Source organism: Choristoneura fumiferana, chromosome 23 (genome assembly GCF_025370935.1).
Source record: "Choristoneura fumiferana chromosome 23, NRCan_CFum_1, whole genome shotgun sequence".
NCBI lineage: Eukaryota > Metazoa > Arthropoda > Insecta > Lepidoptera > Tortricidae > Choristoneura > Choristoneura fumiferana.
In genome coordinates, this window is record NC_133494.1 from 4,538,696 (window position 1) to 4,564,429 (window position 25,734).

The following is a 25,734-nucleotide window of genomic DNA, read 5'->3' on the forward strand; positions in this document are numbered from 1 at the left end:
GAATCCTAGATATAGTCGAAAACTCGGCTCTTACAAAATGTCATTATAGTTATTTATAAATATATGCCGTTTGCAAGGAAAGCCTTATTATAAATTTTATTAGAGCTTCGAATGAGGGAAATAAAAATCCAAAAAATTAAGCAGTCAAATCAACCTTACGCGTACAGTAATTAGTTTTAGGTTCTACGATTTATATTTCGCTCAGACGAAGCTCTCCATCGTACTTACTCTTTTTTTGTATTTTTGGGTAGTATAATTACTTTTTTTTTACCTACAACTTACATACTTAATACTTAGATCAACGAAACGTGTGGCTTCAGGTGACATTGGTGGGTAGAGTCTTTGTATAACTTGTTACACACGCGTTTCAATCAAAGTGCAATTTTAAGAAGTACATAAAACATTGTTTTTATAGTTTTGTAAGCCTGGAATCACAAATAAACCATCAGCGAAAGCCGAGACAAACAGTCCATTTTTAAGACAGTGTCGAAATTATATAATTTTTAAAACGTAATGGAATAGATTTTTGTTAAATCTATGTAAATAAATTCTACGTGAAAAGAAATGCCTCACTAAACGCCGAACGAGTTTTCTACTCGGTACAGTCGGGGCAAGTGGCCTGGCTCAGAATAGGACACTGCCGACTTATCTCTTGTTTATTTAGTCTCCCCGGGTTATGAATATCCCAAGTGGGACCCATTTGTACAAATCATTACCAATTTCAATACTTCACGCTTCCATCATATAAAAATTGTATCATTATATAAGTTTACATACTTACCTTGCTTTATATAGTAGAAATTAAATATTCTAAATCTCGGGCAAAACACTCGAAACTTATTTTTAAATAATAACAACCTATGCAATGCCTTGATCTTTAGGTATTTACACGATTACCCTAAATAAAATCATTACAAAATAAAAATAAACTATTAAAGCTCCACTCTCGTGAAACGTTTATTTTATTGTTGTACAAGTACTGTGGCACAAGAAAAGGAGAATTTAGTATAAATTAATAACTCGAAAATGCTCTTCACGCTTAATTTTACGACAGAACTATCTCACTGGGCATGTTCAAAACATAAAATAATGCTACTGCTATTTAAGGACTTTACAGCCACGTAAAAATACTCTAGGATAAATAATTTAAATCGCCATTCCGTCGTGAAATAAGCGCGTTGTTAGTTTTTGTCACATGAAACAAATTCAGGGCGCCGATACTGCAAGTGTTAGACTTGCTTGCTGGAAGTGTGGTGTGTAAAAAAAAACAAAGTCCATAATAATAAAACAAGCTATCAAACAGTTCATTCATTCAATAGTTCAATTATAAAAGAGAAACTAAAAATAAAAGATACAAAACGGACTTCCACAGGATTTGATCTACAGTAACCTAGTTTTGCAAATAGTTTAAAAGATAGGGAAGGGGTACAGTATGTGGCATGCAATGTTCATGAATGCACAACACAACACAAGCGTAGTACGGTGCTTTGGGTCGCGTAGTCGCGAGGGCTGTCACTACGGGCCATTATGGTGGTATGTGCATTGCCGGCGCGGACGGCGGCTCCTCGGATGCGAAATAAAACGACTGGGATAGCAAATGCACGCTGTTTAATGAGGTCTAAGTGTCTTTGATACATAAGTATACATACAATAGGTCTATTGGACTTACAATGAACATACCAGCATAAATGACGGCGGCGGCCGCCGGCGGGACGCGCGCCTCTACGGCTGAATAAGTAGACACAAGTACAGGAATTATGCTAAAACTAACTGCCGCAACACACGCCAGCAACACCACCGGCGATCGGCCTTCGCCTCCAATTCGTAGGTGTTGATTGTCATGTGTTACACTTCGAGTAGACTCCATCAACCACACGCTTTAATTTAAGCGAAAGTAGACGCAATGGATGCGTCCGTACCGGTCGTCGCTAAAACAGACGCACGTACGGATTTACTTCGTTGTCAGGTAGTAACATGTCGGCGATGGAGTATACTCGAATGCTATACGGGGTGACACCGTCCGGATTACAATATATGCGACCGCCATCAACGGTCCACAGTGTTCGAGTCTATAAAACTTGGAGGCACTGATCGCATCGCGCTCCAGGGAATCGCGGCCACTCGAACTAACAAGCGTTTCTCGTTAAAAACGCAGCGGGCAAGGTGCCATACGGTACGTATTATATGATTATAGTTTATAGCGTTATTTCATCGCTCCAAGAAAACTAAAAACAAATTTAATTTAGCAGCGGTTGTCTGTGATGATTGTAAGAAAACGTGGTAAGCATATTTCCTTTAGCAAGTCACGAGGAATAAAGTTTGCAAAGAGACCACACGCATTGCACAAATTTTAAATCTTCATTTTGAAAAAGCCAAAATCTATAGAAAAGTACCGCGAAATTTTGCAACTACTACGAAAAAAAGAGCGTTTTGCAATTTTAACAGGTTTTTATTTGAGATTAATTAATTTATTCGTATATCATAATATTAACGAGCCGTTAGCACGGTGGATTATAGTAAACAGGCTACAGACCAGTGACAACTAATAATACAAATATTTTGGGCCTTCCACAGGCATCAACACGACAGAAGGGTAATGGGCAGGTGTGAAATCAATATGTCTCCCAGAACCACAACTGCGACGCCTCACGACAAGCCTATTTGCCCGACACGAGACATCAGAGGTCAATGCGATAAGATTGACTTGTTACTCAACAAGGACTTTAGATCCGTTAGTTTACTGCTGGTGTTGGTATACTACGCAGTGTAAGCCTGCAACCGGGCATCGGCACGCGATCGACATGTAAGAAATTTGTGTACACTCTACAACTAAACCATAAAACCGGATCGGACGGGCTGCTCAAAAACTGTCTTGATACGTTTTAACCCTTTTAAGTGTTTACTTTGACATATTTCTGAGCACCACACCCAGATCCGTTAAGGAAATTTAGCTTATTTTGCTTCGACTGCATGTTAATTGCGGTTTGACAGGATTCCGCCTTTCAACAAAGGCTTGCTATTATCGTTTGTCGCCGAGAGTTTTCCTACCCGTTTCTTAGAAAACACACCTAGCGTTAAACTAGCAGACCGCAGAGCAAGTGACGTTTTATGCACCATCAAACATAGCTACTATTTTTTAACAAAACGCACTGAAACAAAGATAGAAAAGCTCAGCGTTTTTATCGACAGACCGAGATACACTTAAGAGCCTTATATATTGTTACGTATTGTTATGCACAAATGAAATATGCAGCTCTGTGGCCGAATGATGCACAAACATACAAAAGCACACAGTATGCGTGTGTTCTTAAGGCCAGTTCCAATCAATCCACGGATAGTTTTCTTTGGCAAAAATAACATTTTGACACATTACCCGAAGAAAACACATCGAAATGTAACTGGATACGTAAAACTATCAATGTCATAATTAAAACAACAACCACTCTACTCGTCTTTTCTACTGTGACCAACGCCACTGCAATTTGACCGAAAAGTCGAGGTAATTTTAGCAATATATCGTGATTTCTGGGTGTGGTATTAATTACCAGTAAAAAATTACGAAAATTTTGAACATGTATTGACTGGGACCGATCATAGATACACATATATTGCAGCTTCATTCCTCTCGGGCATAACAGCTGCGAAGCCAAGTTTTCAACAGTTTAAACCATCCGAGTAGCCTTAGATTGCGGAGCTACTGAAATACAAATGTGATGGGTCATTCAATCCCCGCAATGTATGCCAGTCGGGTTATTATATTCCTATGAAAACCCAGCTATGTAGCCGTTACGGACGGACCGCATTCTAACTACAACTGGCGACTGGCCATATATTTCAATCGCAGCCAGCGTGCAGTTTTGCCGACTGCAATGGAAAATATTACAGTCACGTTGTAATTGGTATGCAGCGTGCCTTGGGGTGATGGTGTTGTTGCCAAACCGCGAGCAGGGTGTGCGGGTGTGGTGAGGTTCCCTGGAGGCGGGCAGGTCAGCCGGTGGCGAGCCAGTGCGCGACGCGCGCGAGGCTAAGCACGTGGCGGGAGCGCGGGGGGCCGCGCGGGGGCCGCGGGGGGCCGCGCCGCCGCCGCCGCGCGCCCACGCGCCCACCCAACACCGACTGCTTGGTATGCGCCTCCTCTGAAACAGCGCAACACTCACTTATTACTATCGAACTACATTTTTTTTATTTTTGTTTGATTGTGTAACTAAAATATATCGAGAAAATCAGAAAGGATAGAGCTACGCTCGAGGAATTGCACGTACCGCCTGCCTAGCTTTGTAGTCAAGCTCGGTATAAGTATATAGTGAGCACACAACACGGAATGTTCAAGAGCCAGGTACGATTCCTGGAGCGTAGCCTTATCTTTACTGATTTTTTTATTGTATTCTAGTTACTGTATATCTTACAGTAACTTCTGCAAATAAAATATATTTCTATTTCTATTTCTATAGTGAGAATTGGTGATCAAAAATTCTGAGAAGTTACTGGTTCCCTTTTGTATGCTTAGACATGGACCCCTGGACCCGTGCATCAAATCTTGCAAGTAGATTTCACCCATTTGTAGTGATCAGATTCATTTGAAATTTGTTATGGATGCGTTAGATTGGATGATAATGTAAGTACAGTCAAAAGCATCGCGAGTACAGTTCTGAATGCACCACTCAGCAACAAAGGTATCATTGATTGATTCAGGCGTTAATTTGCGGAGATCAATATCAGTGAACTATTTATTTTTTCTTGAATGTCCATATCCCCTTTAGCCGCATATTAAATTAGGAAGCGACCACACGACGCCACCTTACGGCATCAACCTTAATTGAAGCCATACAGAATCATGAAATCAGACAGCAGCTGCATCTGCTAAATACTCGGGATATGTTACACAGAAAATTTTATCAATACAACCATTTCTTATCATATTCCACTCCCGACAACAATGGCCGACAGTTAAGTCACTATCTATGTGGGTTTTATTTCAATACCGGATTCGTATCCAATACAAAAAATGCCCACTGAAGAATAAATGCCCTTATAGTAAGTATAGAACAAGAAGCCGACTTGAAATAGCTATTTATGCAACTGTATCGTAATAGAGGTCCTTAAAACACGAGTGTGGTTTCATGAAACGAGGCGTAGCCGCGTTTCATGAAAGGGTCACATGAGTGTTTTAAGGCCTTATTACGTACAGTTGCATACAATATTTTATCTACATCCATATATTAAATCCTCTATAATGTGTTCAAGAACCATTGAGAATGACTTGCATTGCAACCAGAACTAGGACCTTCACTTTGCTGGTAATAAATTATGAGTCATTTCCTTCGCCGCACCTAAAATATCGGGCGGAATCAAATTTTCTTCGCATTTACTCATATCAGACATTTTAAAGCGAGAACAAAATTTTCCCACGAAAATTCGTACAAGAAAACGACACGCATGAATGCAAGGAATGGCGCTAAAACCCAGTACATCACTGCGCATACGCTAAAGCGGGCGCTGCCACAGACAAGTGAAAATTGGAATCAAAACTTGGTGATTTAAAATTTTTGGATTTGACCTGTATCGTAATGGTGAAAAAAATGTATTAAAACATTATTTCATTAGAAGAAAAGTGTTATAATGTGTTTTTGTTTATATTTCGTTATTGTGTTTAAAAAGTATGTAAATATAACCTCGTTTTGAATTTTATAATTCGAATTTTACGAAACAAGAGTAGATAAAAGATTTTATGAAAAAAAAGTGAATAGATACTCACGTGCGCTCTACATGAAGTAATCCGGCGTCCGCCGTGTGACATGCGGCTCGCCGCGCCGCGGGGCCGGGTCGAACTGAAGGCTGCACACAAACAAGACTCATCAACACACATTCACACGACAACAAACCAGCCACTATCCACGTCCACGGTCATAAACTTCAATATCCATTATGCAACCGGCAAAGCCGATTAGTATAAACTTGATCACCACAATCAAATCTATATCGTCATCACTTTGCGCTTATAATCACACCGTTAAGATAACTTCTGGCAATTCCAGTTCCTTTGTGAATAAATTAAAACCTCTAAACGAGTTTTGATGTGTAGGTACTTCGAAGTGTACAAATGACTTCGGAACCGCCATAATCTGTTTTATTTTCGAATTCCTATAAACTCATACTATTTGATTAGCAAATATTATTTGTTATTATAAGGCGGTATTGACGCATGAATGCCTTTTAAGTATTTGACTCTTGTATATTTGTAAACAGTAATAATAGTGAAAAGAACTTACAATGAGTACTTAAGCGCATCATCCAATTCCATAATAGCCGCTTGATTACCACACCTGTAAAACACAATTAAATTAGACATGATATTGTAGTACTGCATTCTCGCAAATAAATTTATGATTTAGACACAAACGTCCATTGTCCTCCCGGCTCAAGCCTGCAGCAGTATGCTCGACTGCTCGTCGCTTACACAATAGGTAATTGGATGAAAGCATTACGTCCAGTAAAGTTCTAGGTTTGTTATAGAGGTACTGATACTTTTACAGCGTAACAAAAATCATAATGAATATTATTGAATTATTATTATTTTTAGTGTTTTAATATAAAAATACAAATTAAAAACCAAAAGATACAAACAGTGACATTAACGGCTATTAAGAGTTAGTTTTCCAAGACAGCCATGTTAGTTTAGTTTTTTGCCACATTCATTAAAATCTTTCGTCCCCCACCCGCAAGTACGCACACATACACCTTCAAACGATTTGGTGTGAATTTTTTATCTAATATATTATTATTATTATTATTTATTTATTCTCAAAAAAAGGTACATAATTTTAATTACATAACTAATTTCGCCAAACTATGACGTTTATAAAATTCTCGGGTCACAATATTTGTAACCACTCCTCCGAAACGGCTTGACCGATTTCTATGTTTTTTTTTTGTATACTCGGTAGTCTGAGAATAGGTCGTAAGCTATTTTTCATACATCGACGCGGACGGAGTCGCGGGCAACAGCTAGTATGAATATAATTTTTGTATTCTGTGTATTTCTATGTAACTTTCCTTGCCTCATTCGCGCATTACGGACGCCATAATCAATTTTACGCAAACATAACCCAATATAGTGTAATTAGAAACATGATGTCCTCAAATAATGATTATAATTAAATTACTTTCATTAGCTTCGATCCAAGAACTTCGGAAGTGTTCATAATATCATCATCGGCGTACAGATTTAGGGTTGTAGAGTTCTAAAAATCCTATCAGTAATTGAAAGCTACACTTAGGGGCTGTTTCACCACCCATTGATTGATTTTAATTGACGGATAAATGTGATGTTGTCTCCATCTATCGAACAGAGGCGGCATCACATTTATCCGTCAAATAAATTTAATCAACGGATGGTGAAATAGGGGGGTAGTCGACACTATCGCTGATTAATACAAGCTACAATTTATCCTTGAAAATAGTAAAGTTCGCAGTTGCGAGTAACTATTAATATTACCACATTCATCATACTAGTCGAACGGCATGATGTTTATAAACACTGATTTACACTTTGATGGAGTGTTTGTGAGTCTATCAACTTTTTCTTGTACCTCATTGCCATGGTTACTGTTGGTTACGTCCACGAAAACTCTTTAAAACCATGAATTTCAAGCCCATTATTTTATGGACTATCTCCTAAGCACATAAGTAGCATATACATATTATAACAGTTTTTTTAAGAAACTCGACCAATATTGTCCCTTGGACAACGGCAAAAATAACAAAAGAAAAGTAGATCGTCCTTTGTACTGACCTATAGCAGTAGTTGGGCGCCGAGAATATGGTGACAACATTCCGGTCGTGGCACCAGTTGTAGCCCTCCATGACGAGCTGGTGGGCGCGCGACACGAGCGTCAGCCCGTTGCTGTGGTTGAACGTCTCGGAGATGTCTTGCCCGAAAGTGTAGCCGGCGCCGCGCGGAGATATGCCCCATCCGCCTCTGTGATACATACGACGTACAAAATTATTCATTGAACAAAGTTACAAAGGTATCCCTAACTCCCTTTCAACTGTGAAGAAAAAATTTGGCATTTGATGCACGTCGATGGAGGTCGCTACTACGAAATTCGAAGTTCGTATCGTACCATCCCTCTCACTCTCGAATTAAATAATGTAGCGTCAGCGGGACGGCAAGATACGAAGTTCGAATTTTGCACTTCATAGTATGTTGTTATCAAAGCAAAAACAAATACGGGTAAGGCTTGAGAGTCTATACAAAACGATTATTTCCCATTTCCACTGCAAATTTAGTACTGTTTTTAGTCGCAACAAAAGTAAAGGTTATTAGTGCGCGCTTTCCTGTTATTCATTCAGTATCAATATCAAGTACTTCTGACGTGGCCGTAGTTTTCCGGTGTGAGAATCGTCAGTAATTATCATACGCAATGGACAAGGCGCTAATCAAGCTAATGAGTCACTCCGCAATACCAACTGGGGTTGCACCTGCAAAAAGTGCAAGTGCGCGAGCGAGATTAATGGTCGAATCGAATGGACGAGATTTGATTTTTTTGACACCTGAAAATATACAGGTATCGAAAGAGTTTTGCCTCCCGAACACGGAAAAATATTTATTATAATTTATTTCTCCATATTTAAAAAAAATGCAAGAAATTAAAAATATACATCTGAATTTACCAATACTACCACTGAAAAGATATGTTTCCTTTGCCTTTTTCACAAGAAAAGAGCTGTCATAATTTTTAATTTGACATTAATGATTGACACTTGACTTGGCGAATAACCTACTATAATGAACGACCGACGTGTTAGTGTTATTGATTCAAACAAGATTTTAGCAGCCTGTAGTGATCGAAATGGATAGACCCGAATGGAAAGACGAAGTATATACCCCTCCGAAATATACCAAACATTGTTCCGTACCTAATTGCAAAAATGATTCATCGAAAGCACCGGATAAACATTTCGTTCCAAATCGTCAATGTTAAGATCATCCGCCGTATCCGTAAGAAAGCCAGGTGTCGTATTTATATGCAGTCCAATATCAGTATCGGTTATTAATAGCCAAAATCGTCGTAAAAGTCTCATATTTAAAATCAAAGCAAGAAAGAACCAAACCGCCTATGTATGCAAACCACACGCCACGCACAAAAAAAAAATTGACAACGTCAATGTCAGGTTTACGTCATTGCTTTTTTTTTTAATAGAGACTAGACTAAAGTAATGGATCTATTGAGTTTTGGAGGTATGGCCTTTTAGAATGAGCACATCTTAAAAAAATTGTAATAAATGAATTAATAACCCTAGTGAAATGTTAAAACTTTTCAGCGTCTGTCTCTTTCCAAACAGAATACAGAGAACTAATCAAATTATAGTCTTAGAAATATGAAATCTCGTCAATTGTTATTCTTTGTATGTATTAATTATAGGTATGTACTTAGTGGCTGAATTAAAAATAGCGCGATACCGATGAAACTTACCACCATAGAAATATGCTAACTGAGACGTTTCGAATACTTTGGTCACATTACTAGAAAGGAGAGTGACCATGTGGAAAAGCTTTTAATAACAGGCTAAGTACATAGATAGAAAACTACGCCGCCGAGGCAGAAGCCCAATACTTTGGGCAGAGTAGATCCCCTCGTCTGGACACCATAGTCTGTGATGCCATTTATAATGCCGACGGATAGAGGAAAGAGCAAATGGCGCGATATATTCCGTGAAAAGATTATTCATGTCAGGTAACGACTCTCGGCATTGAGGATATACGATGCAAGAAGGTGGAATACCTCCAATTAATTTAATTCAGAAAACTACGCAAGTAATAACGGAGCTTGATTTGCTTGAGAGTCCTTTTAGGCAAAAACATACTGAGTGGGATAAATGCTGTCATCGTTTATGATCCGTTCGCTTTCATAGGTAACAAATAATTCGCTGTAGCGCAAGCGCTATTTAGAGGATGGCGGCACTAAGTCAAAGGACGCCGGCTGCGAACGTACGCACGCAAAATGGTGAATTTGACATTTACTATCAGTTTCAGTGAAATACTAGGTATAATCATAATGTGAACGATCAAAACTAAACGAACTTCGTGTGATAGAACCGTCCGTCATAACTAACCTTTCAAGGCCAGTTAAGGAAAAATCTCTATAACAACAGGTCAATTAGCAACTTATCGCAAATATGAATATCATGTAAAAAGGATCAACAAACTCATCATAAAATCAATACGACTGTAGATGCTTTCATCGTACCAGATAGCAGTTATCGACTAGAGCGAGACACAACAATATTATCTGAAGTACGAATTATCTCGCTTTGTTAATTGGATCATGGCACGCGGAAGATGGTTCTTGCGTACCTACCCTTGACTTAGTTGATGAATTTGATCGTTCAAGGAGCTTAAATTGTTGATCGGTCAGTGGCACACATTTATGTTGATAAAATATTACAGTTGCCGAATTAGCTTGACGAAGAAGTTTGAATAGTTCAATGCAGTGTACAGTGTGCAGTAAAGAAAATTGTGGCACGGCCATAGGGCCCTAAGACATTTTATGTACCAATTAAGTACCCTACCATGTTGCAAAAGTGACACAGATATTTTGGGTGACACTCTTTCCCGGCCCGGATAATACCGGGATGGAAATACCGACCCTGTTTTTCGTGTACACGCCCATAGAAGCTCCTGTCAGTTTCTATGGGCGTGTACACAAAAAACAGGGCCGGTATTTCCATGTCGGTGTTATCCGGGCCGGGAAAGAGTGTCACCCGATATTTTGATTTGAATTTCATACAGAGATAGGTATCTCAGTGTTGTTATCAGTTGGTGACATGGTTATCTGATGTAATAATGTCTAATTGATGTCTGTTATTTGCTTAAAAACAAACATTTTAGCGTCGCCGGAACTAATTCTTTATAGTGGTTGTGCTTGCTTATGACGTGTCGTGCTTTTAGAAAACATATACTGTAATATTAATAGGAATATTACTACAAAATTGTCATCATGCATGTGTACCGCTGCAGTCATCACGTGCTATTTATAAGCCTTTATCTCAAGGGATTACTCCCAGTCCCAGTAGTTCCTTTCTTTTCACACTAATAATTTTCTTTTTTTGTACTGCCAAAGGAACTACTACTAATAAACAACGATTATTGAGTCTTAATTTTTTATAACGAACTAAAATTACTAAATTCCAGTTCCACACATAGCAGGTGAAGCAAAGATAAAAAGTTTACAACTGACCTATCATCAGGGTCGCTCCAGAGCAGATCGCACATGGGTCCCTCATGCGGCACCTCCTGCAAGCGATCCAGGGCTCGGATGTGGTCCAGGGTGTCAATAGACGGGCTCAGGCCGCCGTGGAGGCAGAAGATCTGGCCGTCCACCAGCGCGGTGAGGGGCAAGAAGTCGAAAAGGTCCGTGAAATGCTTCCACACGGACGCGTTGCCATACTTGCGCAGGCATTCGTCGTAGAACCCGTATACTTGGGTGATCTGGCGGGACTCGTGGTTGCCGCGCAGGATCGTTATTCTCTCGCGGTATCTGACCTGGAAACGTTAATTTGTGAGAATAGGTTTGTTTCATATATTTAAAGCCTCATTTAGAAGGTAGGTGCAAGTTTCAAGATGTAATATCGTCGACGATCGATGATATAATAAAAAGCCGCGGAGTATAACGAAACTCATACCGTCTAAATGCTGTTTTAGTGTAAATCTAGATTATATTAGCACAAAATGAGGAATTTTGTAATGATTATTTCCAAGTATAATGAAAGAAAGATTCCTGCGCAATAAAGTAAATCAGGTGCACACCACAAAATAACTTATAATGTTATTTCCTAAACAACATAAGTAATTGTGATTTCACGCGCTCGCAAATTATTATGATTCACGAATTTGCATTCTTCAACCTTTCAATGTCACAGGGTGTAGAAAAGTTGTTATGAGCATCTAGGCTATTTTAAAATGGCTAAAAACGTTGGGTACGCAGGTCACCGGTCACCGCCTACAACGTAATACGTAAAAATAAAGGTGAACCTCACGTTATGTCATGACCATTCATCGATCCCTGCCGCGGCCATTACCTGCTTTAAGGTCCAACAGTCACGCTAAACCCCCTGCATTAACTAATCAAAACGGTTCCAAAATAAAACTAAGGCGTGCCGTCGTAAATGTAAACAAACAATTTCACATTTTCGAGAACCAATGAAACGCCTTATTGTGATCTCTGATTATGAAAGTATCTGATAGTCCGGCAGATAAGGCGCGATGTCAACACCGCATTATCAGAAAGTGATAAGAAAGTAGTCTCCTCTCACGTATGCCAACTGTGCTATCGAAAGGAGGTTCGTGCTTTCTTTGGGAGATCGTAAACTATGATTGTTTGGCGAATGAACAAAAGTAAAGCGAACCGTAGTTAGTCATCTTCCGCAATTAGTAAATGTTTAGAATCGGAGGAAATGAATATTTATAGAAATCGCTTTAGTTCTTCTTTTTAGGTAGGTAAGTATTGGAAAATATTAAAATCACGTCTGGCGTCTCACGTCTAATGAAATTTCGTGTATTGCATACTAAGGACATAGGACGGGAAATAAGATATTAAGCCGAATGTTTCCTTCTTTGACCTCCAAAGGTGTGCATCCACGCGAGGCCGCGAAGTATTTTGCGCTAAACAAGACTAATTAGTTTCGCAAAGCGAACGCAGACGACTTAACATTACCTAACTTGATTTCAAAAAGGTCAAATAAATGTCGAGATGGAATGAATCGCGAGCCGAGTACAGCTGTTTCTCTGATTGTATACAAACATATAACGAGCGTGTGAAAATAACTGAAAGGCAACCTCCGGCATGAGAAACGTTGCAAAAAGAGCGTTTTTTGCCAACACTGGCTTGTTCCCTCCCGTGTGTGTTATCATTATCGTCGACGTAAAAACGCTTCAGAAATTACATGAAGACATCGGTATGTTAGATGGGAGCGCTTGCTTAACTCCGTTCATAAATACAAAACGTTAATTCCACACGTCAGTTTTGGTAAAACAATAACGAAACGAAACACGTGAAAACTTATTGATTTGCAGGTTGTGCAAGGTCCGCCCGGATTGCTACCACCATCTTGCTCGCTAATTCTGCCGTGAAGCAGCAGTGCTTGCACTGTTTTGTTTCGGCGTGGAGAGTAAGACAGCCGGTGAAATTACTGGCGCATGAGGTATCCCATCTTAGGCCCCTAGATTGGCAACGCATCTGCAATACCCCTGGTATTGCAGATGTTTATGGGCGGTGATGATCTTTTACCATTAGGAGATCCACTTGCTCGTTTTCCTTCCAGTCGAATAAAATAAAAATTAAAAATAAAAAAGATTTACATAACGCTTTGATTAAACTGGTGGCATTAATTAATAAATTTAGTTGTTGCCATATTCTTACTAATCACCAAACATGCTTTGTTTTAGAATCAGTGCAACGTGACTGACTGTATCATATCAACCCTATTTCTTTCTAAATTAAGCTTAACAATAGCCACGGAATAAAGTGACGTGTGTAAATTTCGGTAGATAACAGATCAACAGCGCCATAAAGAAAATGTACGATACTTTACGGTTTCTAAATATGTGCCACTTGACAAGTCATAAAATCAGGAATGAATTTCACGGATTATTAATCAGTGCTGTTGTTATTTTGGAGCACTAATCTCAGCAGCTCGGTTCCGCACCGATTCGGTTAAAATTAACAGGTCCGATAAAATTATCAGCATTACAACTCGCAAAACGCGTATTATACTTGATGGCCTTGATGAGTTTAAAAAGTAACAGTCCTAGTGTAGAGTATCAGAGATGCCCTAACTAAGAGGCTCTGCAGAAGAAATACGAGGGGCGGCTGAAATAGTATAAACAAGGGTTGAAAGTGACCCATTTCACCCGAGATTCGTTCGAGCGCCAATAGTTCGTGGGGAAATGGGGATGGGAAAACCCGAGGTTTTTCATTTCGATTGTGAGGAAAGTAAAATACTACACGAATATTTTTATAAAACAAGTAAAACCTAATAATAATCTTGCCGCCCTCTACCATGAGCTATATAATTAGAAGGGTTATAAAAATAAATAAACTTAATTGCTCACATTTCAATGAACGGTTTCAAGTTCAATTACACTACAAACCAGCTTAGGTTTTCCAATAATTTATTTTATTGTTCCACGACAACAGTAATAGTTACATTCACCCACCGTGAGGTTAATGTGACTATTAGTTATAACATTGTTGTAATCAGTAGCCGTGCCAAAAGCCGTGGTGGCCTAGTGGTTTGACCTATCGCCTCTCAAGCAGAGGGTCGTGGGTTCGAACCCCGGCTCGCACCTCTGAGTTTTTCGAAATTCATGTGCGGAATTACATTTGAAATTTACCACGAGCTTTGCGGTGAAGGAAAACATCGTGAGGAAACCTGCACAAACCTGCGAAGCGATTCAATGGTGCGTGCGAAGTTCCCAATCCGCACTGGGCCCGCGTGGGAACTATGGCCCAAGCCCTCTTGTTCTGAGAGGAGGCCTGTGCCCAGCAGTGGGACGTATATAGGCTGGGATGATGATGATGATGATGTAATCAGTAACTATACGTTGGGGGATAAGAGTACACGTACATTCACGCAAGACCTATCCGAAGATGGTATTTAGTTGCTGAGAATAGGGCTGTCTCCAGCAAATTCTTGTTTAAATTTTTATGGGGTAAATGCAACTATCTTCCCGTGTTGGTATACTACTTATCGACAAATATTTGTGAATTAAATTCAATTTTTTTTTTTTACCTTGCCCTTCTTTGACCTGATATTTCCATGACCTCAGTATTTGTTGAAATATTTAGCTATGCAGCTTGAATTTTTATTGCAATTTGAATTGTTTGCTGTTTCAAACCATCTGAATAACGTTTTTATTTGTCAATTTTGAGCTTTTTTTTATTTAAGCTACTTCATTTGTCTTTTGTTATAAAGTCTTACATGCTTCGCACCAATTGCAGATATTAAATAGTAATAAAATAAATGTGAAATTCATTTATCGAAATATCGACACGGGACACCACTAGCGAATGACATTCATACTAACATACTATTGCAACTGTTATAATGCGAAAGTCCCTCTGTCTCTGGTCTGTTGTTGTCTGTCTGTACGCTTTCACGCCCGCTGAACCGCTTTGGATGAAATTACAAGATAGAATATACCTTGGAAAGACACTATCTTTTATCGAGGCTTTAGGGGTTGAAATAGGGGTGTTTATATGGTGAAGTTCGTCGCTGTCGGAAATAAAACATGAAACTTGGCATTTAGGCACTTAATAAGAATAAGTCGGTATGTGTTTAGCTTTTTTGAAAATTCGACCTGTGAGGGGATGAAATAGGGATGAAACCTCATATGAAGGTCGTCATTATGAAGATAAATCGATGGTTTTTATGAAACTTGTATTTGGCACGTGATAAGAGATAAATAATTGTTCGAGCGTTTTTTAAAATTCTTCCTGTTTGGGGGTGATAGGGGATTATACAAAATCGTCATTTTCGAAGATCGATGGTTCTTTATGAAACTTGGCATTTGGGCACGTGATAAGAGATAAATAGATATATTTTCGCGCTAATTATTCCTGTGTGAGGGTGAAATAGGGATGAAAGTATGGAGGTCGACATTGTAGAAGATAAATCGATTTTTTATGAAACTTGGCATTTGGGCACTTGAAAAATAAATAGATATTTGTTCAAGGTTTTTGAAAATTTTACCTGCGAGGATGAAATAGATGAAAATTATATGGAACGTCGTCATTATCACAGATAAATCGATGAATCTTTGTGTTTAGGTATTCGATAAGAAAAAAAAAAACCGGTTAAAATCGACTCGAACTCGCGCATCAAGGTTCCGTGCATAGGTATGTATGAATATCAAGTGTTAGCAGAGCCAAGCTCATAAGCAAAATGTACGCAATGTGGGGTCATTTTACATGGCTTATTAACATAGACAGTCAGACAAAATTATGATTTTCAGTTTTCTTACTTATTTGCTATAAAGGGTAAAATTTGCTATAAGAGCTTCCTTTATACAAAATTTCAATTTTCTAGGACAGCGGAAGTACCCTATAACTTTTTGAGTTTAGGGTTTTAATTTCAACTCGATAAATACTCCGCACGTTTACGGGAGGGTCTTGACAGACAGACACGTACGGACAGAAAAGTCATCCTATAAGAGTTCCATTTTTTCCTTTTGAGGTACGGAACCCTAAAAAACCGTTTTCAATTCGCATACCTATTGAAAATATGGGGATGAAGTTCGTAAGGAATTCCAAACAAATTTACTATAAGTATATTTATCGAAATATGTCTAGCAATGCTTAGTAAGAATGCCGTCTTAATTATAATCCTACCTCCTAACTTACATAAAGGACGTATGTCAAAAGCTCACTATGAAGAATTAGTCTTGTGTTGCAGGGTAGAATACTAATGTTTTTTTTTTGATTAGTTTAGATATAAAGCAATGTATTAAAATAGGTTATTTTCAGTAAACCGTAGAAGTTTCTATGTGCTATTATAGAATAGGTAAATAAATAAAATACTTTCCAAAGTTACTATTCCACGCGGACGAAGTCGCGTATAAGCTAGTTTTTCATACAAAAAGTATGGGCTATTGCAACTGTTAATTCTGTCCTCTCGTCTCATATTAATAGTGTCGCACGACACGAGCTTCGAGTTTCGGGTTTCGTAGTAGCTCCTGCTGAAGTTTGTCGAGCAGCAAACATGTCGAGCGAGTTTATTTTCAAAATATTTTTCCGTCTTGGTTATTAATTCTGATTTCTTCTCTGATGAAACTTAAGGGCAACAACACAGGAGCGGCGCGGGACTAAGTCACTAAATTGGCAACATTGATAGCCGCTGGGGCCCGTCGCGGATACGACCCGCTCTCTGTGTGAATACAACGAACCGCGCGGCTCACGCGGCGGACACAACCCGACCCGCGCACGCTTTACGAAAAAAATAGCAGCGCTTGCGGTAAATATTTTTATTCAGGCAGTTCATTTACCTAGCATACAGAAGCGCTATTCTTCAAAATTCATAAATCGAAGCTCGTGTCGTACCGTCCCTCTCACTCTTCTGTATAATAGTATAAGCGTGAGCGGAACAGCATTTTGAACTTCGTAGTACCTATAAGGCCAAAGCGTCCTAGACTGGATTTACTATATACAAGTTCCAGAGACTCCCAAACGTTGTCACTGACTCCCGTCTCTTCTGTAACGGGCCCGTTAGAAAGGGGTGCCCTTGGTCAAGAAATCTTACCTTAAGCGCAACCAGCAGTGTGACAGTCTCTACGCTGTAGTATCCGCGATCGACATAGTCGCCCATGAACAGATAGTTGGTGTCGGGCGAGCGGCCGCCGATGCGGAACAGCTCCATCAGATCGTGGAACTGACCGTGCACATCGCCGCATACTGTCACGGGGCATTTCACCTCCTGGACGTTCGACTCCTTCGTCAGAATCTCCTTTGCCTGTAAGAGGGGTCACAATGTATTGATTTTACAGTGAAAATGCATGAACGAAGTTTTTAATTGGAAAGGTAATGAAATGAGACACTTTGTGTAATGCTGGACAAGTTAGCCCCATTAAAAGAAAACAGGAAGCTTGGTGCAGTTGTACGACATGACATATTACCTAGTGTAGAGTAACGGAAGGTATCTTTTTGGTAGTTCAGAAGGTATTTTTATGGGTATTTAAGAATTCGACAGGCGTCTACCTATCCCACTGCGTTGCAAGTATTTGTCGTCGGAATTCCTTCTCCCGCAGCGTATACTTATCTCTCAAATTTAGCCAAAAGCACTAACACCTCATAATAATCCAGGTAACACGTAATTAAGTCCTACTGGCCACAGTAGGTCTGTTTTTATGGCGGGAGACGGACATAGTTTTAGAAAAGTTCAATTGCCGATTACTAGCAAGCAACGTGCTTGTTTAGGTACTCTTCACCAAATAGTGCACGACTTTCAATTCATTATCCGCGCTAAACTCCCTTCAATGTTGACAACAATTCAGGCGCGTAAGATTTGAGATATCATAAATAAATAAGTAAATTTGTTAAAAAATTAATTTTTAATACAAGCTTTTTTGCTGACTGTACTTGCATTGTCGTATATCCGTACGTACGTATAATAATAATAATAATAATGTTTATTGACAAAAAAGTTACATTGTTAATAGTTATAACATGAGATGTAGGGTGATTAGTCTAAATATATACGACACCCTGGTGTCTAAACTAGGCTGAGCCTGTATCTTAGACACCAGTTTCTTCCTATGACATTACTAATTGGCGAATGCGATTATTAACTACCATAAATAGTGCAACAATAAATAACAGAAAATAAAATCAATTACGTAAAATTAGAAAAACATTGTGGGTATCAACCTAATATAAATTAATATAAGAGGGTAAGAAGCATTGAGTTCGTATATATACGTATATGCATATCCGTACCAAATTTCCAGTCTGTACTATTAACTATTGAGGAGTTCTCTCCTGCGCAGACGACCCTGGCAGGACCACCAAGATGTCACTACCAGATTATCGTATTGTAACCAAATTTACGTAAATATGCCAAATTTAAAGTCAAACGGACCGCTGGAAGTGGGTCAAATTTAGCTTCCAAGATTTGACGTAAACAAATAAACAAACAAATAAATAAACAGGCCAAGCTAAATAAAAGCTTGTAAAAAATACCTAACGGATTAAAGAATTTCTCGATATAGTCCAGAAGGGTCACGTAAGCTGAAGTTCAGTCACCTAATGTTTGCGTCTATGGTACGTTCAACTTGGGGTTTGTTGTATTATATCTATCTACGAGTACATGGACAATGCGAATGCCCGGACCTGAATTATAGATCGGGTGATAATGATAACGACCGCGTCGGCCTGTCGCACCCCCGTTCCGAAAGCGGAAATTTGGGCGCTACTCAAATGATTTAGGTATTACGACAAGGAAGCGCACCCTGATTCTCTATTTTATGGAGAAAATAAGGAGGGCTCTGTAATCTAAGACTAGATTGTAGGAAGCGTCAATGAAAAGTGTAGTATGAAAGAAACAGAGAGACAAGAGTAGAAATTAAGTTGTTACGGCGCCACATTCTTCGTATTATTATTTTTTTAATAAGAGAGGGCGGAAAACGAGCAAGCAGGTCATCCGATGGGAAATGATCACCAATGCCCATGATTTGAGTACCAACTACTCAAGGAGAGTCATTGGTCCGTTGTCGGCCTTTTATGAAAGTATAAGCCCTTTTCTTGAAAGCCCCAATGTCATACATAGCTGTCTGGCTTTCTGCCCGGAAACACTGGTGACGGAAGTTGATTCCACAATTAGACTGTTAATGTTAGTTTGACACGTAATTATGACAACAATTATGTATGGGAAATGTTAGTTCCTCTCTTATCCGTTTTTACTCTCTTTTTAGGCAAGAGTCTACTCTTATGTAAATTTATAGACATTTTTTTAAATTATATAGAAGTTCGAGGCTAATTCGTAAGTCTCGTATTCCTCCTTGGTCTTGCCGTAATAGGGTGAAGGAAGAAATTAAAATATGTGGCCGCTATCACTGCTGGGCACAGGCCCCCTCTCAGAATAAGAGGGCTTGGGCTGGAGTTCCCACGCGGGCCCAGTCTGGATTGAGAACTTCACACACACCATTGAATTGCTTTGCAGTATGTATGTATACGTTAGCTATAAAAGTTAGAGTAAAATATTGACTCATTCATTGTTTTCAAGGTGAACAATTGAATGAAAGCTGCAGATAGGTAGATACAGTTGTTTCATAACATACGAAAACGAGACGTTATACCATGATAAGCTATGCGGGTATATTATATTAGAGATTAGATAAATTAAAACACATTTACTTTTTTCTATCTAGTATTTTAACGAGGCTTTAGTACACCAAATGTGACTATGTCTGCCTCATGGGGAGCCTCAGTTATATACACCACACTACAGATATTACGCTCTCCCTTACACTGAAACCACGTCTCTGGATGCAAAGGCCTGTCTAATGAATGAACCTGTAAATCAGCATCGCTTCTTCTAAAAGTGGTTGACTTAGAATTACATACACCTCCATTGAACAAGCCCATACCATCCAAATACCTGTCTCTGATGTCCTTATTCTGATCACATTCCAAAAGAAAATGAATAAGGTCTTCAGTCTCATATCATTGTTCCGACTACTGAATTATTGCCATATAAATAAGAACAATAGCGCCTTCTTGACAATTTTTGCATTTTCTTATGAATGACATAAGAATAAATAAATTATTATTACTCATATTTTAACAGAAATTCAAATTGAATAATCATAACATAATCACAAACATCTGCGTATTTTGAAGTTAATGCGTGTGTGTGACATTTCCCCTCCCCTAAAATAGTTCCGCAAACCACAGGATGTTGCGACAAACTGGTGAATACACATTAGGTGCCACAGGCTTAATCAAATTGCCACAGTATATAGCTCCTTAGTGAAATAAAGATACCGTCTGTTCATTAAATATAACCATATTGTGAAAGTTGGGAAATAGCATTCCACTGGCTAATCTAATTCAAACTGTTTTTCCAGATCCAGTTCCTAAACATATAAATACATATCAGCCAACCCTATATTCAACCAATGAACCACTTTGCCAACACAAAACAATTGTTCAATTAAGTCTGCACCAGCTAAACACTGATATATTCAAATTAAGGCTGCCACTTGTCTGTATTCAGCTGTGATTGCACTGATTCAATCATTTATCCTGGTTTCAAGGTCAGGGTACCAATGGCGGATTTGTAGTCTTGGCTGCTCTAGGCCCCAGGCCATGTATTAAGTATCAGCCACCCCTTTCTCAGCATTGTTATCATCATAGTGACTTTTTATATCTCAATTAACGGCCCAAGGCCCCTTACCCACTACTTTAGAAAGTCTTTGTGGGTGGAAACCAAAAAGTTTAAATATTAGTTAACCATACAAGACTGAATGAAAAGTCATTATTGTTTGACAAACCAGTAATGGAAGATTTTTTTAAATATCTTAAAATTGTCTACTAAAATACAAATGTTTTAAATTGTCAATTAGACAGTGTCATACAACATGAACTGTCACATATAACACAATAACCATAGAAAGCTAATAAATTTCATTAGAATTGAAACTAAAGCTTAGGGCAAAAGTGTGCAATGAGGGTAGACAGCAATCATTGCGTTGCATGCCCACGCCCACCCACCAGCACCATACCAGAGCCAGGGTGGAGATTTAAGAGAATGTACTAATAACATTCATGAAATCAACATGCCAACCTGTTCCCCTTATGAGTATTGTACTACTCTCTATTGTACAACAAACTTTGAGATACTTGTACAAAAAGGCGAACTTATCCCTTTAATTAAGGGATCTCTATCAGTCAACCTTTGAGTGGATGAAAGGAGCGATCAGTTGGGGACCAACAAAGAGTGAGTTTAAGGGGCTGTTTCACCATCCATTGATTAGTGTTAACTGACAGTTAAATGTGATACCTTCTCTGTCTATTCGAACAAAACAAATAGAGACAGCATCACATTTAACCGTCAGTTAACACTAATCAATGGATGGTGAAACAGTCCCTAAGAGTTGAAAATTGAGAAAGCTACAAAACAGTGCTTTAAACTACTTTAAAGAATATAATAAGTCATAAAAAAAACAAATAACTAATACATACAAATAAATAAATATATTATATATCTCTGCTCTGTTATCCAGTAAATGAAATTCATCTAAGTAGCATATAAACATGCTTGCACTATGCTCCCTTGCTGAGCGGCCTGTCTTGCTCTCTCTCTAGTCTATTAAACCGTCAAAGACATCTGAGGCTAACAGCTGCAGTCTGTAAAAAAACTTGCACTATGCAGATTCAAATCAGGCATTTTACAGGAGAGTTTGTCCTATCTGACCTATGTAATACCAAACTAACTTGATGAGCGAGAAAATTTGTTGAAAATAACATACATATCATCAACTCATATAAACAGCATGGCTGATTCATCAGTTCATCGCGCAAGTTGATTATTGAATTCCTTTTTGTTAGGAAATAAGTTTTAACCCTATCTTTTTGTTTTTTTTTTTATTTAAATCAGCAGAATTTGTGCTTAATAAAACAGATGAGACTAGAATGCAGTACTTTTTAGTAGTGTGGTCAAATCAATCTGATCACTACAAACAAGTCAAAAATAGTCAAAATTTTAACAAACAAAAAATTATTATAATGGCAATCAAAATGGCATTAAATAAATACAACTCTGAATTATTTAATCAAGCTTTAGGCTTAATATATCTAAACTCATTAAAACTAGAACAATGATTACAAAATCATTAATTCATTATATTCACTGGTTAAGATGTATGTATGCTAATAATTCAATCAAGGTGATTTGGATTATGTACTATGTATCACCTCAAATCATATTATTACTTTTAATGATCAAGATAGATAACTAATGCTATTGCATTAGCTATAGATCTGCTTGTATCCATATGGTCCAATTAACAAGAGGTACTTGCATAAATGACATTTTTAACCAATGAAAATATACAAGAACGCAAGGGATGGACCAAAATTCGTTTTACATTTGGTTTAAATGCTAAACATTCGGCACTAGAAAAAAAAAGAACCTACTTGTACTATTTCAACTGAAATTAATAGATAACATGTCTGTCATATCAGTAAAAAAAAATATGCAACAAAAATTAAATAAACTTAGTACCTATTCTTTTAATAAACATCTTGCGAATCGAATTCATAAATTAAATTTAAAAAAAAGTATTCAGTTCTCAAACTAAACATTGAGAAACATTAGGTATTTTTAATTATAAACCCCTCATACCTATGCGGGAGCAGTTTCAGAATTTGACACCTTGGTGTGGCAACTTTACGTCAGTAGAGGTTGCCTGCTTCGTAGATTTGGAACGTATCCATGCTTACGCAGTTCATGGACTGGCACGGAACATACAAGGGGTTAAAGGGTGTTTTCAATGATCAAATTTAATAATCTCTTCTTATAAATCTCTTAACTTTAATATTGCTTTGTAGACAGTGCAATAATACTTTTGAGTGCAATAATAATTTATTATTCTAAATGCAAAAGAAACTGTCTATCTGTTACCTCTCTGTGTATCTGTGTGTGTGTTGTGTTATAATTATGTATCTATTCATAGATGTATTTTCTGATCTACTTTTGATGCACCACCTGTTGTAAACTAGTCCTTCCTTCTTTCTGTAAAAAAGGTTGCCTGGAAGATATCGCTCTTAAGCAATAAGGCCGCCTATTGCTTACCTTGTATTTTTTTTTCTCTGTGCATCTGTTTTCTGTATTGCTTACTATTTCTGGTGTACAATAAAGAGTCTGTATTATATTATACCTCATCATGCTTAAACTGCTGAACTGATTTGGATAATATTCAATTTGGACAACTAATATACAAACTTCTATAAATTTCATTTAAGCATGGTAAATATTTATTATATATATTTGGTAAATATTCCCAGTTTAAACCTAAAACCCTAAATAATACCACGATAATCAAATGTTGTGTGACTCTTCTCAAACAATTATCTGGTGTGGTGTAAAGGATCAGATAGTGCCATGGTAAACTAACAACACAGCAAAGTACCTAGGCTACTACTACTATTAGAACTAAATAAAATGCAGTGGGAATTTAAAAGAAAATGCAAAAAAAAACATGAATGTACCATTACTTGCATTTAGGTATATAATATTGGAGATTTCAGATATACATACTTTACCTACCCCATGATAGATATAGATTAATTAGTCAAAGATGAATAACAGATAGCTTATCATGAGGAAACTAATGCAATAAAGAAAACAGTTGCTGGTCGCGAATTAATAAATAGAGAACATCATTTCCGCGAGTCGTCTAAAAATATCCATTTCAATTAGGCTTCACACTGGAGGGAATGATAGCTGGGTGTGGTGTCTAGCCTAGACAAGCATTTCAAGCGTATGCATTCGCCAACGATACGACGCCGACCTGATTGACAACCCTCCGGTACTCCAAACATACTTAGGTCCCCGACGGAAAACACCCGCTCCCACTTGTGTCGGTTCGGTATGCGACATCATAGAACTTCACCATGTAGGTATATGAATCATACAACATACACTTCGATCGACATCAAAACCTCACAACACTCACTGAAACATACACAAAACACTTCACCCGACATAAAACATAACTAACAAAGGTACGTTACCTTGTCGCATAACGTTTTCACTTGATTTTCTGTCAATTGCTTGCATTCGTTTAGCTGCTCTATCCATTGATCCAATTCTTTTAACGCTGCCTTGTCCTCCATACTTTTGGATTGTGAAATTAACGTACGAGACGTTAAATAAGGTTTAAAAGTGTCTTATCTTTTAATCGTACACAAAACCATGCGAATAAACTATTTTTCACTCTATCGAGAAAACTGACTACGGCGGACACTTACAAAATGGCGTACTACTGGCGTGACGTCAGTTATTACGAAGAAGCTATTTCAACATTCAGAAAACGTTCCGATACAAGCAAGTTGGTGAAGCATGAGCCTGCCGAATGTTGAATGTGGTCATAAATTTCTATCGAAAATCTTCATGCACCCAACAAAATAAGAAGTCAGAAAAGATGGACAGACTTTTAACGTTTTAACACTAGTATTTTTATTATTTTATATGATAGGGGAGAAACAGGCAGGTGACAGAAAACAACCACTGCCGCCCATGGGGGTGTCCATGGGCGACAGTTAGGAATATAGCAGTTGAGTTACGAATGCGTTGCCGGCCCTTATTGATCAGATGGGACTATGGGAGTCAGAGATCTTATGGATCAATCGATATGAAACACCGATCTTTTCTGTAGACTTCCTCTGTCATTAATCAAGACACCACCAAGAAAGAACAAGGAAATTAAAATAAGCTGGTCCATAATATTTATGGGGGTACAAAAATATCTGATACATCCCGGCCCTACCCGGCGTACGGCCGGCCCTAGAAATAGAGTCGTTTTAGATAGTTGCACACTTTGTTGTGTCAAATATAGGTGCCGGTGACTGTTCATGAACTGACTGTGACGTACACGTGTAGAGAAATCTCTCTCTCCGGGCAGATGTTTTAAGCCTGGACACAATGGATCTGGGGACCAAAGTCATTAAGAATTGTTAAAAATATAAATTGTAATGGGATGTAGAGCATGATTAGGTACCTTCAATGAGCTTCCGATATTTCGATGCAGTATTGAATATCATGATTACTTACTAATGATGATTAATAATCATTAAAATAAATCTGAGTTTAATGTTGTATTACTTTATTATATATTAGGTTCAGAAACTTTGAAAATACAATGTAGAACTAGAATGGCCCCACCATCGCTAGCGACTCGTGCTCTATTTGTAGCAATAACACATCTTTTTACTAACAAACAAGTAAGTACCTATTAAAAACAGGAATCCAACAGGAATCCTTGAGCAATGGGCTGCCATAGAATTATTAATAATTTATCTATACAAATTTTTAAGCCCCATAATTACTTTTAAATTGAGACTAACGTAAAAGTTTGTTCATCAAAAAAACTCATTTCTTCTTGCTCTTATAAAGGTTTTTTTTAATTTATAGAGGAAGGTAAAACGGGCAAGCGGGTCAACTGATGGCAAGTGATTG

The 25,734-nt window shown here is 38.1% G+C and overlaps 1 protein-coding gene across 1 annotated transcript; it reads right to left on the reverse strand.

Moving 5' to 3' along the window:
- Nucleotides 1–939: 939 nt before the first annotated feature.
- Nucleotides 940–24,548, reverse strand: mts (protein phosphatase 2 catalytic subunit mts). Its single transcript, XM_074106094.1, has 7 exons — nt 24,291–24,548; nt 17,299–17,508; nt 11,241–11,545; nt 7,793–7,978; nt 6,270–6,323; nt 5,756–5,835; nt 940–4,136 (listed from the first exon to the last, which is right to left on the reverse strand). Exons 1-6 carry the CDS (start codon nt 24,390–24,392, stop codon nt 5,763–5,765), a joined length of 930 nt encoding a protein of 309 aa, XP_073962195.1. The 5' UTR covers nt 24,393–24,548; the 3' UTR covers nt 940–4,136; nt 5,756–5,762.
- Between the last annotated feature and the right edge of the window lie 1,186 nt (nt 24,549–25,734).

Bases quoted from the DNA above. Each gene is read 5' to 3' on its own strand.
- mts (XM_074106094.1), bottom strand. From the start codon at position 24,392: ATGGAGGACAAGGCAGCGTTAAAAGAATTGGATCAATGGATAGAGCAG. The intron at 7,979-11,240 runs GTCAGTTGTAAA...TATGTATCACAG, and splicing joins TGGAGCGACCCTGATGATAG to AGGCGGATGGGGCATATCTC. The intron at 6,324-7,792 runs GTCAGTACAAAG...TGTGTTTTACAG, and splicing joins GCGCCCAACTACTGCTATAG to GTGTGGTAATCAAGCGGCTA.